We start from the raw sequence: 13,869 nt of genomic DNA, 5'->3' as shown, positions 1-13,869 counted from the left end.
TTAAGTGAAAAAGGCTCTGATTGGCTGCCATACTTTCCTTTACAAACATGCTGTCAGCCACAGAAAAGGTTTTGGAGCAGAATGTGTACATTAATGTTGGTCAGAGGATAATGTAGATTACATTCTCCACCTTGGAAAAAGTAGTTTGATAAAGAACTCACTGAATGTGTATGGTTAAGCACAGGTAAAGCAATACTTAAAGTGGAAACAAATATTGTACATTTTTCTTGTTATCTTTCGGAAAAAAAATTAGTGGGTAATCGTATAACTGCTGAAAACTGTTTCACTGTTGTTTTAAAAAGAGAGTCAAAAAAAGATAAAAAAAAAATGCACTTAAAACACCTTCCAGAACAATTTCTATCCTGAAGAAAGCGATTCACAGCCTGAGGTGTCCGTCATATTCTGTTTATAGTTACAGGCTGCTTGAGGCAGTCTTCAACAGGAACATAATGCTGAATGCATCTTATGTGCATTTGGTCAACCTGAAGGTGTGTCCTTTAATTACCTGAAATGTTCATGCTGCTTAGAGTATTTCTTTCTTTCCCAATAAAAGAGCTAAAAGACAAGCCCTCAGGCTGAAAACATAGCTCTGTTTTATAGCTGATGACATGTATGTGTCAAAGGAAACAAGAGTCAGACTGCTGATTTTCTTTCCAGCTTGATGTTTTTGAGGGTTGTGCTCCCTTTAAATGTTTGATATCTGAATCTGAATCTGCTTTACCGTTTCTGCAAACTGTGGAATTATCTGCAAACATATTTTTACTCTGTTTTTGTCAAGAAAAATCTTTGGGCAATGATAAACATGATGGCCTTAAATATTTTTCATGTTTTATCACATCACAGCCAGCAACTTCAGAGCCCTTTATCGGCCCCTTTAAGTGATAGACAAACATATAATTTTACAATAATGATCCAAGCAGTTGAACATCTAATCAAGTATGAAAGCAAATTTTCAGAAAATTTAACATCCATTTCAACTGCCTACATTTCTTTTTTTAAATATTTTTCCAGCCCCTCAGATAAATCAAAGCTTGCTGTTTTTTGGTAAATAGAGTTGGTTTTTTTTTTGTTCTGTTTTTTTTTTTTTTTTTTACATGCATACAAAAATTGAAAACGTTATATATTTTTATTTGATGTTTTCACTAAACTGCGTAGGTCTATCACATAAAATCTCCAGAAGCCACTAAAGCCACTATTTCAAGAAGGAAATAGTGGCTTTAATGTGAAAGAAGGTGAAAACACTGTAACACAGTGTATACATATAATAATAATAATAATAATAATAATAATACATTTTATTTAAAAGCGCCTTTCTTGACACTCAAGGTCACTTTACAGAAAATACAAAAGATAAATAAAAAGAAAGATGAACATAAAGAACATAAACATGTTTTTAATTTACAATGAGTTTGACTGAAAACAGTGAAAATCTGACATCCATTTGCTATGTTTGGTTTACACCATGGATGCTCCAGGTTTATATGACTTCATTCTAAAAATGTTTATAGAAACAACTAGGGGTGTAAATCACACCCATCATGGCGCTTTGATTCAGTATTGATTTTCTGACCCAACGATTCGATTATTTTCGTGTATAACCAGGAAGCGAGGTAGGAGGGAAAAATAGGTTTAGCGCCACTGCAGCACGGGAGGGAGAATGGATAAAAATAGTCTGGAGGTTAAAAAATACATGAATCGATACTCTTGTGGACGTGTCAATGCATCGGATCGTTGGCTGTTGGATCGATGCATCGATACAAAACAATTATTATTTACACCCCTAGAAACAACACAACTTGTCCCCAAGTCCTTATGAGTTCCTTAGAAGAGATGTGTGAACTGCTCTAATGATCAGTACTCAGAATGTCTAAATATGACTAAAAACTTTATGAATATTGCATGAAATTATCCTTGGTAAAAAAAAAAAAAAAAAAGGACCTGGAAATATTGCCCTGTAACCAAAAGTGCATGTTTATGTTGAACTGACCAGACAAAGCTTGCTTTAGGGTGATGGTCCAGAACAATTGGGTTTTCAAAGTACTGGAAGGTACTTGGGACGTCTATAAAGGTGCTCTTTCCATACTGAATAGTGACAGTGAGATGGTCAGAAGGCAGCTTGTCCAGTCGATATTCACCTGTCCTGCAGGTGATGTTTTTTCCAAATTGCTCCCTGCCAAGACAAGGACAAGGCTCAGTACATGCAGTGTGAAGGGTTGGGACTGGAAAAGGTCACTTTAGTGCAAGCAAACATGGCAGCTCCCTGACACTGGTAAATCTTGGCTCTAGTATTTCTCTAGCTCGTTGTTTTTCTAATAGCTCTATTTAAAGGAACATTAGTAGCCAAGAGAGGTAAACCGTAAAGGGCTAAACGGCTAAACAATTTTTATTACATCAAGTATAGAAAAGCATGCATGGATTTTGCATTTGGATACTGGTAGTACTTAGCTATTCCATCTAAAAAGGTATTCGTATGCACAATAATTCAAATATAATTCTTACACAGCACAGTCCACGCCTCCAATTTTAACTTGGACATCTTCCTTACTGCCAATGTCCAGATACATCCCATTTATTGTAATGAGTGTGCCCCCCGCTTTAGGCCCTTTAGAAGGTTGCACACTTTCTGGAATCGGATTCTGGTTAAAAGCAAAACAAAAAAACAAACCAAACACATTAGGGTTATTGGTCACAAAATAACACTTGAATTAATGCACATATCTATCTTGGAAGGACAAACACAGGCAAGAATAAAACCACATGACAAGCTCATCCAACCTCAACCGTCACACTCTCGGATAACAGTGTTGCACTATAAACAGGCATGCTTTTTTTTAGGCTCCTCAAATCCCCCTACCCAGTCTGTCAGAGGCATTCTGTCACAAAATCATACAGGCTACACATCTGTTTCAATACGCCATGTAAACATTTAGCAGTTCCGTTTTGGGTTAAAGGCTGTGATATGAATGGCCACTTAAAATGATCATCTTTAAACTCAAAGCATTTATACTAGTGGTGGGATGCGATTAAAATCTGTAATCGATTAAATTACAGGGTCTGTAAATTAATTATTCTCAATTAATCACATTTTAATTGAAAAACAAATATACCAAATATATGATTAAAGGTATAAAAGGCATGAAAATGGAGCATAAAATTAGTCTTTACGCAGATGATGTATTACTTTATCTCCAGCACTCAAACACTTGCCTCTCTCAAGTGATTAGTTTACTAGAATCTTTCTCAAAAGTCTCAGAATACTCTATAAATTGGTCTAAATCTGTAATACTACCAATTAATTGCTCTCTACAGAATCCCTCAGGTCTACAATTGCAATCAGGAAATATCAAATATTTGGGAATTACTGTGTCATCTAAACTAGCTGAGTTACCAAAACTCAACCACACCCCTCTTTTAATGAAAATAGAAGAGGACCTAGAAAGATGGAAATCGCTTCCGATCTCCCTTTTGGGTCGGGTAGCCTCAATTAAAATGATGGTCTTACCCAGAATTAACTACCTATTTTCAATGATCCCAAATAAACCATCAACCGAATGGTTTAAATCTCTAGATTCTTCCATCTCTAAATTTCTTTGGAAGGACAAACCCCCTCGTATCAGCTTAAAAACACTACAGAAAACTAAAGACAGAGGGGGACTAGATTTACCTAACTTCCAATACTACTATTTAGCAAATAGATTACAATACATCTCTACATTGGATAAAACATAATCCCTTAGATGAGCCCTGGATAGACACAGAACAGGATATATGCAGTAATATAATAATCTCAGATTTGCCGTTTATTAGCTCTAAGATCAAACGGCACCCATGTTTCAAAAATATTAACATCAGCTCTTCCCTGACAGCATGGTGGGAATTTCTAAAAATAACGAACTCATCACTTATCCCGTGCAGTCGTACACCCATCTGGAATAACCCTGACATTCTACAAAACAATAATGTGATAAACTTTCCGTACTGGAAGAATAAAGGTATTACATATCTGGATCATTTGTTTGAAGGTACAGAGTTTATCACATTCGCTAGATTAAATTTGCAATATGGCATTAACAAAAATAAATTCTTAGAATATGAGCAAATCAAAGCTATAATTAGAAATAAATTTAAGCATATTGATGGAGGTTTAATAATTCCAACTAAAATATCAGAGTTTCTAGAGTTAACCCCCCCCAAACTACTGTCTAAGTTATACAGGACACTGACTAAACTGGATGATACAATATCTCTTCCTATTACTAAATGGGAGGAGGATTTATCAGTCAGCTTTGAACAAAACATCTGGGCTCAGATATGTCTAAGAACTTTTAACATGACCAGAAACCCCAATTTACAATTAATACAATACAAAATCCTCCACAGAGTGCACTATACAGGTCAAAGATTATTCAAGATGGGTTTTGCGCAATCTAACATCTGTCCACAGTGCACAGGCAATCGACTTGATAATTATTTTCACGCGCTATGGTTATGCACGCCGGTTCAGAGATTCTGGGTACAGGTATGTAAGGATCTATCACTGTGCCTGGGTTGTAAAATCCTAATTTCCCCTTCAGTTTGCTTGCTGGGTGACTTTGAGGGAAGCTCTATGGGAAAAAAATCGGTTTGCTTGGCATTCACTGCATTATGTATCGCAAAGAAAACTATCCTCATGAATTGGAAGAGTAAGGATAAACTCAACATCAATCAGTACAGAGATCTGTTGTTGGATCATATTAATCTTGAGACAGCATCTGCATCCCCATCAGACCGATCTCTCTGGGCTCCCTTGATCGGCTCCATCACTTAGTGTAGTGGGGGGCTATGGGGTGCGTCTTGTGGGGCGCGGGGGCTAGTTCGGGGGTCCTTGGGTCCTGGGGGCTCGGGGGGGTGCTCGGAGCGGGGTGCCTGGCGGGTCTGGCCCGGGGGACTGTTGCCCCCGTCGGGGCGGGGTCTGGGGCGCCGCGGGGGGGTCCTGCGGCGGCCGCGTGCGGTGCTCTTGGGGGGTTCCGTGGTGGCGGACGTGGGCTACTGGCCTGGTGGCTGTGCTGCTGCTGGGTGGGGCTGGGCGCCGGGCATCGGTTCTTTTGTGGTGCTGGCCGGGGTGCTTCTGCTCTGCGGGGCGTCGGGGCGTGCCTCGTCTTCCGGTGCCGGGTTTCGGTGGTTGGCCGTGGTGCTTGCCGTGGTTGCGTCGTCCGGGGGGGGCGTGGGTGGTCGCGCCTGTGGCCGGGGTTCGTGTGTGTCTGTTGTGGGCGGGTTGCGGGCGTCGGGGGTCCCTTTGGAGTGCCCCCGGGTCGGGGTGTGGCTTCGCTCTGTTGGGGCGGGTGCCGGTGACACGTGGTGCGGTGCATCGTGCGCGGCTTGGGAGGGGCGGGTTGCTCGGTGTTGGGCGGCGGGGGGGGGACGGGCCGTGGCCGGCGTGGCCGTCCTCCTCTCGGCGGCCTGTGGGCGGTGCGGGGCCGGAGCGGGGTGGGTCGTGCTGCTTTCGCGCCGGGCGCGGCGGGGGTGGTGGGGTCGCGTCTGCTGCTTTCTTTTTGCTGCTTGTGCCGGCTTCTGGCGGCTGGGGCGGCCTTGCTGCTCTGGCTCTCTGGCGTGCGCCGGGTGGGGCTGCTCTGTCCTTTGCTTTGCCTTGCGGCTGTGTTTGCTGTGGTCGGTGGGGGCGGGGTGGTTTCGTTGTGTTTTTGGGTGGGGGAGTCCGCCTGGGGGCTTGGTTGGTGCCGTCGGTTCGTCCTTGTCGGCCTTCCGGTGTTGTTTCTGTTGGGGCTGCTCGGGCCCCCGCATGCCGGCGGTGCGCTGCCGGGGGGATTCCTGTTCGGCGGGCTTGCCTGTCTCCTGGGAGGGCAGGCATGTTGACTTTTCTGGGGAGGAGCATCTGGGTGGAGGGGTCCTCGTGGTGTGGCGGTGGGTGTTGGGCACTGGCTTGTTTGCGGCCGTTCTTCTCCGGTGAGGGGGAGAATATTATAATTTTTTTGTTTTTGTTTTTGTTTGTTTTTTGTGTGGGAGGGGGTGTGTGGGCGGGGGGATCAGGGCTTGGAGTGGGGCTCGGGATTCGCGCTTAGCTGTGTTGTGTGGCTTTCTTCTTCTTCGGATTGGTGCTGTGGGACCGGTGTTGGGGGGAGTCGTTCGGGGGCCGGGGTCGGGGTGGGGGTGCTGGCGCCGGTGCCGGGGGTTTTTGGGCATTGCCCGGCCCTACTGCGGGGTGGGTCTGGGGTGGCTCCTTGGGCCTGGGATCCCTGGGGCGCATTGCCCTTGGGCGGGGTCCCCGGTGGGGGTTCGGGGGTTCGGGTTCTGTGGGGAGTGCTGCTTGGGTTCTGGGCCGGTGTACGCCTGGCTGTCTGTCCCTGCTGCCACGGCCTCTGGTGTGCCGGGGTGCCTCGGGGCCTGCTGGGCTGGGGGGGGGCATGGACATTAACACCTATGGCAAGTGCTTACCCCCTCACGGGTTTGCACTCTGTAAGTGGGGGAAGGGGAGGGAGGGGGAGTAGGTATGATCTCGGCCTGGATGTCTTCTGTCGCTTGTGTGGTGAGTAGCTTGATTGTTATTGTAGGGGAGGGATTACATCTCCGGAGGGGGGGTGGGGGGTGGTGATAGAGGGAAGAAGATCTTTGAAGGGCTTTGGGTCTGGCTCCCTGTCTTGGTCCTGGTCCGTGCTGCCCCCTGGTGGGGCTTCGTCCGGGGTGGGGGCTCTGCGTGTTGCGCGTTGGCTGGCCGGCTGGGATTGTCCCTTCCCTTATTCATTTATTTATTTATTATTATTATTTTTTTTCTTATCTTCCTTTTATATTTTTTTATTTATTTATTTATTTATTTATTTTTTTTTTATTATTTTTTTTTTTATTTAATTTATTTATTTTTTTTAATTTTATTTATTTATCTACTTATTTATTTATTTATTTTTTTTATTATTATTATTTTTTTGGATGGACAGGACGGGGGGGGGGGGGGTGGAGTCGGCTCCGTGCCCGGCTGGCTGGTGGGTCCTGCTGCTGGTCCCGTGCCCCCGGGCTATGGTGGTGAAACTGGTGGGGCCCCCTTCTCTGGGGGGGCTCTCGGGGAACGGGGGTGCCTATTGGAGTCAGCGGGGGAGCTGGCTCCCTGGGAGTGCAGCAGGCACCCCAGTCCTTTGCTCCCCATCCCCGAAATCCTCCCTCTGCCTGCTCCATCACTCGGCCACACATGTAGGTTTTTGGGGAGGGGGTCGTTACTGGAGGGCCACACCTTCTGATGACGTCCCCCACCCCAATTTTATTTTGCATTTTAGACACTTCCATCTACATCATTTTCACAACACACATCTATGTAGGGCATTTTCGGGGGGTGGGGGTCAGGGCCACCGGGGGGGGGCTTATTTTATGGGCCTCACCACGGTCGGCCTCCTCCATCCCCTCTCGCATCTAGACATTGAGGGTTGAGGGTTGTCGAAGGGGGAGGGTGTGCTGGCACCGTCTATCTCCTGGAGGGGGGGTGGAGTGTGCCGGACACCCCCTCTTGGTACTCCCAGTTTTAATTGCATCTGAGAGCAACACGCAACAACACCACATTCGAGCGGGCGCAGTGAGGATCGGGGTCTTCTCACACCCCTGTTCTCCGGCTGCCGCCTGGAGTCTGGGGCCTGGAGGAAGAGCGGGCCACCTGGTCCGTGGTTTTGGCTGGGGCTGGCTGCGGGGCCTAGGTGGCCTGCTGGTGGCGGGGCTGTCACCTCTGCTCTCCCCAAAGAAGGTTGGATGGAGGGGCATGAAGTGCCTGGTTGAAGGTTTTTTTTTTTTTTTTTTTTTTTTTTTTTTTTTTTCGGGGGGGGGGGGGGCGGTTCTGGTTGGGTGGCCGGCGCGGGATGGGTGGGCCCCGGGCCCGGGGGGGGGGCTGTTGCGGGGGGTGGTCCGGTCCGTGTGCGGGGTGGGGGGCCGGGCTTGAAGCAGGAAAGAGATGGGTTGGTGTGGCGGTGTCGCCGCTCCCCTCCCCTCACATCCGGATTTTAGGTTCACTTATGGGGTCATCCGATAGTCCCGGGACCGACCACCGGTGTCACCGGGTTTTTTGTCCTGGTATTATTGGATGTGAGTGTTATGTGTGAATGTGTGTCTGCGTTGTTATTTTCTTTATTTATTATTATTATTATTTTATTCAATTTTTTTTTTTTTTTTTTTTTTTTTTTTTTTTCCTGTGGTACGAGTGGGGGCACTAGGGAGGGAAGGCATGATTGAGATGGTGTGTTTTTTTTTTTTTTTTTTTTTTTTTTTTTTTTCTTTCCCAGGTTGGGGTCTCAACCGCACCCTCTCCCAAATACATCTCAAGTCTCCGCTAAGTGCGGAGCCCATTCCCCCCGTCCTGCTCTCCCTCCGCTGGCTGGCGTCGGGGCTCACCGGTGCACTGGTGGAGCTGGGGGTGGATGCCCGGGGGACTGCTGGCTCATTCCTGGCGGCCTCTCCACTGGCCCCGGCCGGCCGGGGCTTTGCTGGGGCTCCTGTCTGGGGGTGGGGTGCCCTTGGGGCCTCGGATCCCTGGGGCCTGGGACTGGATCCGCTTCGGGGTGGGGCTGGGTGTTGTTCGGGGATTTTCGGGGTCGGTGCCGGTGCCTTCGCTACGATGCCGGTTCCTGGGCGGTGTTTCTTTCCTATGCCGGTTCTGTGGTATCGGTTCGGGGAGGGGGGGAGCTGCGCGGCATGGTGGGGTGCGGGTCTTGGGTCCTGTTTTGGGCTCCGGTTTTTCCGCTCGCACTTCTCCTCTTGCCTATTTATTTTAATTGTAATTATTAATTAATTTATTTATTTACCTATTTATTTGTTATTTTTTATTTATTTTTTTTTTTCTCTTCCTCGGTGGGGGGGAGCGGTTGCGGGCGGGTCGGTGTCTGGTGTCCGCTGTCGCATTGTGGGGGCCCCTTTTTTTTCTTTTTTTTTTTTCTCTTTTTTTCTTTGGGGGGTTTGGCATGTCTGTTTTCTCGGGGGGCAGGCGGGCCTGCTGGGTGGGGGTCCTGCTGGCGGCGCGCCGCTGGTGTGTGGGGGTCCGGGCGGCTCCGGCGGGGGTAGTGTTGGGGGGCCGGTCTGGGCGGGCTGGCTGCGCTGGCTGGGTATTCGGGTGGGTTTTCCCTCCTGGAGGCATGGCGGGGCTGCTCTGTTCCCACTGATCGCGGCGGGTGGGGCTGCGGGGCGGGTGTGGGCCTGGGGTGGCTATGACCGGCGCGTGGTGGGGGGCCGGGGCGGCGGAGCTGCTCTGGCCGCGTGTCGGGGCCTGGTGCGGGCTGCGGGGGGGGTGGCGGACGTGGCTGGGCTGCTTTGGCATCGTCCGGTGGGGGGGCGGCGCGGTTCGCTCCGCTCTGGCTTTGTGCTGCCCCTCGGGCTGCTGGGGGGGGTGGTTGCGCCGGCTGCGGTCTGCTCCTCTTGCGGTTTTGCGCCGGGCGGCTTTTCTGCTCTCGGGCTGATTCTGTGCGCGGTGTGTTTCGTTGCGCGCTGTTGGCATCGGTCTTGGTGGGGTGGGGCTGCGCTTTTGGCCGGGGGGGCGTTTTGGGGGGGGGTCCCGCGGCGCTCGTGGCCGGTTCGCGGCGGATGCGCATGGGCCCCGGCCGGGGGCGGGGCCGTCTTAGTGTTTTCCTGGGTGGTGCGGTCGCGGTGGGTGTTGCGGCCGGTCGCCGGGGCTTGGTGCTGGGGGGCGGGGCGTGTTTCGGTGCTCTGTGGGGCTGGGGCGTTTCGGTCGGCGCCGTGGGGGGGCTGGTGTTCGGCGCCCGGCCCTACTTCGGGGTGGCCGGCTGCCGGCGGGGCCCGCGGACTCGTCCCCGCGGCTCCCCGGGGCGCCGGCATGGCGGTGGCTGGGGGGCTTCCTCGTGGCTGTCTCTCCTCCTGCCTTGGTGGGGTCTGATTTCCGGGGCTGGCCCCGCCTTGGTGCCTTCGCTTCTGGGGTCCCCTTGGGCGCCTGGGGCTTTGGGTCTCCCGGCGCTGGACTCAGTGCTCTGGGGGGTGTGCCTCTCCGGCTCTCCACAACCACTATTGAGCATTTTTTTCTATGGTTAAAACTTTACATGCACAAGTTCACCCTCACAAACAACTACAGGTGCTAGGCTTCAGGTACTTAGAGATTCACTTCCAAACAGAAACCCCACATTCATATCTTCAGGTAACACAGAGTACATGTCAGACTTAATAATATTACTTTAGTGATAGTTTCAAGGTGTTTGCTTTATTGTATATCTCGTACCATGTTTTTTGGTTGTGCTGTTCTTTTTTCTTTTTTTTTTTTTTTTCTCCATCTCATTACAGGTGTTGAAGCAGACTGAAAATGTTTTGTCATTGTCTCCTTCCTATCTCCTCTTTCTTTCATCTTTTGTCCTGTTTTTTTCTTTTTCTTTTTCCTTCTTCTTCTTCTGTTTTTCTGCTCTACTTACATTGCAGTGTCCATATGAACTGTAAAACTCCCTGCATAATTATAATAAAGCAATTTATATACATGAAACAAGTGGAGCGGTATGGCAATTGCGATACCGCTACACTTGTGAAAGTAAAATCTGTTGGGCTCCTTTTGGCATCAAGACAATTATTCTTATTGCCACCTTGCCAGACAGGACACTGTAAAAAAAAAAAAAAAAAAAAAAAAAAAAAGAAAAACAAATATACCATTGCTGCTGCTCTGTATATGGGTTGTATATTCCCCTGCATCACAACCACACCCTCCAATTTTATTTTCTTACGACATTTAAAATTTATGTATCATTTTATATATAACCACTGATTTTAGTTCATCTTAAAAAACAACAAAAGATAACCCACTATAATATTGAGGTTTGTGAATAATTTAAAATATGGGTATGAATACTTTTCCACAGTATATTACATTCTGATGTTCTCTTTAAGTGGTCATAAATTCAACCATGGTATCCAAAAATAATATCACGATAACTTTCAGGCAAATTTAAGCCAATATTTAAGGCAGCTCTAGCTGATTAGCAGAGTGACGCTGTGGACTTACCCTGTAGGTGAAGGACATGACGGACATTCCTCTCTTTCTCCCCACCACCTCCACTTCCACTGGACCCGAAATACTTTTGTCTACAGGTCCAATCTCACACACCACACTGAAAAACCCCCAAAAAGATTTAAAGAAAGGGTTGAGCACAGATAGAGATATATGTAGACATTTACAGATTTTTTACATTTTTAAGGATGCCTGAATGTCAACCATGTGTGTCACAAGCCTACTTTCCTAAAAATTAATACGACTTTAAAAAAAAATCTATGAAATTGATATTTAAAATTGAGCTGAACTGAAATTGAACTGTTCTTAGTGTAATTTTAAATATCTAGATCATTAAAATTTAAATGAGAACTGCATACATAAAAGGAAAAAAAGGCTAATTCTAAGTGGCCATTTGAACACAATGAGTTTATTCAATAACAGTGATTTAGTCATTATTAAAAGTAGTTCAGTTTCTTTTGTTCCTCTGGCTGCCTCTTATGCAGCGGGATTCATTTTCATATTTCAGCGCTTGGTGTTTAGTGGAAACCATGTCTTCAGCACACCTACGGGTAAGTGTTGTGTAGATTAGTCAAGTTACTCCAGCAAGTCTCATTCAGGCAAACACAAGAGCACACCATCGAATGAGAAGCTGAAACCAAGCCCACTTCCACCTGAAAAACCTAGATGTGGGGCAGCTAACAAGAAGAAGAGTGCAGTCGTTTGAACAACAAACGTGAGTGATTTAAGACTGGAAGACCTCCATCTGGTCACATCAATCTCGGTTTATGCCTCATCATGCAGATGGTGGGGCGAGGATTTGTTGTAAATGTAGCTCCATCCTGCCAGGTGTCAACTGCTCTGGCAAGTGGCTGTTTTCAGTTTTATAGTCCATTTGTATGAAGTGAGCACTTTTAAACCCAGCTGGGACTGAAGTGAATTTGGTAGACTTGGTTAATGCAATTATCTTTTTAACAGTGCCCTGCCAAATAAAGTGCCTGCAGGATGAAGGGAATAAACCATTAAAAATCTGTCCAGAGCATGTAAGATCTTATCATTACTGAAATTATACCATAATTAAGACTGGTCTGAAAACACTTGGCCTGAATGAGGAGGTTATCAAATGCAAAGTGCAGTATTAAAAACCCTCTATAAATATTGCCAATTCATTATTATTTGGCAAATTTATATCCAGTATTTTGCTACAGAAAAGTCTTACTACCGAGTATGAGTAAGACAGTGAACTTGAGATTTAGGTTAGGGTTATTTATATTTTCAACTAATGTTAATGTAACCAAATTCAATCACTACTAGAAAGAGTTGCATTTATTTTGAAAATGCAGTGTGAATGCTGCCCGCTAAACTGCAAGCTCTAAGGGGAAAAGACGACAGAGACAGACAGAAATGATGGATGGATGGATGGATGGATGGATGGATGGATGGATGGATGGATGGATGGATGGATGGATGGATGGATGGATTCCTTTGTCCAGCTAAAGATACTTTTCTGTCCAATTTCTGTAGACTTACTTTATGTAGTAGCAAATTTTGACAAATTATGCATGACAAAAAGTTCTTATAAAGAAAACATGGAGGGAGTGTGTGTGTGTGAGTTGGAGGGCTGCACATGTGTACTACATGTGTACTTGGTTAAACACATATTCATCCTTCCCTCCATCCATACAAACAAGTCTAAATCAAATTTGACAGGTTCTGCATTGCTATGGAAACTTATTTCCACTCAGTTCTGCCCTAAATGCAGCGGCTCACTTTTTTGCATGTAAATTAATTGAGAGACTTGCTTCAAACAAAAGTCTGTCATTCAGGAATCGTAGTAGGGAGTATTGACATCAATCCTGAACCGTTTCATTCAGAATGGACAAGAGAACAATATTATGAGGCTGTTTTTGTTGAAAATACTTTGAAGTAGGGGGAAAAAATACAATTTTGAACTAAACAAATCAAAAAGTATTAAAGATGCAGAAATGGCTGTTTTAACATATCATTCAGCAGGCATAGGTAAACAAGTATGACCACATTCATGTTTCTACAAATATTGATGAGGCTGTGGCGATGGTGTAAATGGTCTGTGTAAAGTCTCCTGTTTGTACATCAAATGTTTTCGGAGAGGTGGCGATTCAAAATCACGTGTTGTTTAGGCTTAATTTTGAAGTCTGGCTCCCTTGGTTTTCAAGGAGTTGTGTGAAAAACGCTTATAACTCTGGCATAATAAGGTGCATCGATGTAATTTTGGCATCGATGTTTTCAGAAAGTATAGGGAAACAATATTTTAGGGATATTTTTGTTGAAACTATTTTTTAAAAAGACACAGGACTCTTAAGAAAAAAATGCTGGAAATTCCAAATCAGGTTTTTTGTCATCAATGCCTCAAGGGGAATGCAGCTTAAAAACAAACATAGAAACATGGATTAGTTTATTTCCACTGAATGAATGTTTATTTTCAACCCCTAGAGAGCATCCAAGCCCTTCCCCATAACCAAGTATTTTAACAATTAACAAAGATTAATTAATTAAACATAATATTTTAAGGAAAACGGCAACCTGGATTTTATAGTTGACATCACTAATTATGTCAATTAGTCACAGAGTCCTAGTCTAGATATGTGGCTCAATTTTATTAAAGAAGAGTTCTCCCTAGTTTTTCTCATAAACTGTAGATGTTGCAACCGTGGAAAATATCTGCCAGTTTTAAAAATGGCAGCAGTGCAACCAGTCTAGAGGGAGTACATCATACTACTTGAATTTCTATAGTTTTTTTTAAGTTTATACCACATAAATAAAGTAACAAATATTCCTTCTGTGGTTTTGTTCAGCCATATAAATGCTGTTAAATCAAATGTGTTTCAAGCTCTTAAGATTTGACCAAAGCCACCCTCAGTGCATGGGCCAACTTAAGTGAAAATGGAAAT

At 45.9% G+C, this 13,869-nt stretch overlaps 1 protein-coding gene across 1 annotated transcript in view; it reads right to left on the bottom strand.

Annotated features, from left to right (window-relative positions):
- The window catches only part of plxnb2b (plexin b2b), a 183,112-nt gene that overhangs the window by 34,137 nt on the left and 135,106 nt on the right, over positions 1-13,869 (bottom strand). The window contains 3 exon segments of the mRNA XM_038280425.1: positions 1,988-2,170; positions 2,500-2,636; positions 10,955-11,060. Of these exon segments, the coding sequence (XP_038136353.1) occupies positions 1,988-2,170; positions 2,500-2,636; positions 10,955-11,060 (426 nt within the window).

Source organism: Cyprinodon tularosa, unplaced genomic scaffold, assembly GCF_016077235.1.
Source record: "Cyprinodon tularosa strain WSP-4 unplaced genomic scaffold, ASM1607723v1 ctg16, whole genome shotgun sequence".
NCBI lineage: Eukaryota > Metazoa > Chordata > Actinopteri > Cyprinodontiformes > Cyprinodontidae > Cyprinodon > Cyprinodon tularosa.
The sequence above is the reverse complement of the archived record's forward strand: the minus strand, read 5'-3'. Positions and strand labels throughout refer to the sequence as shown.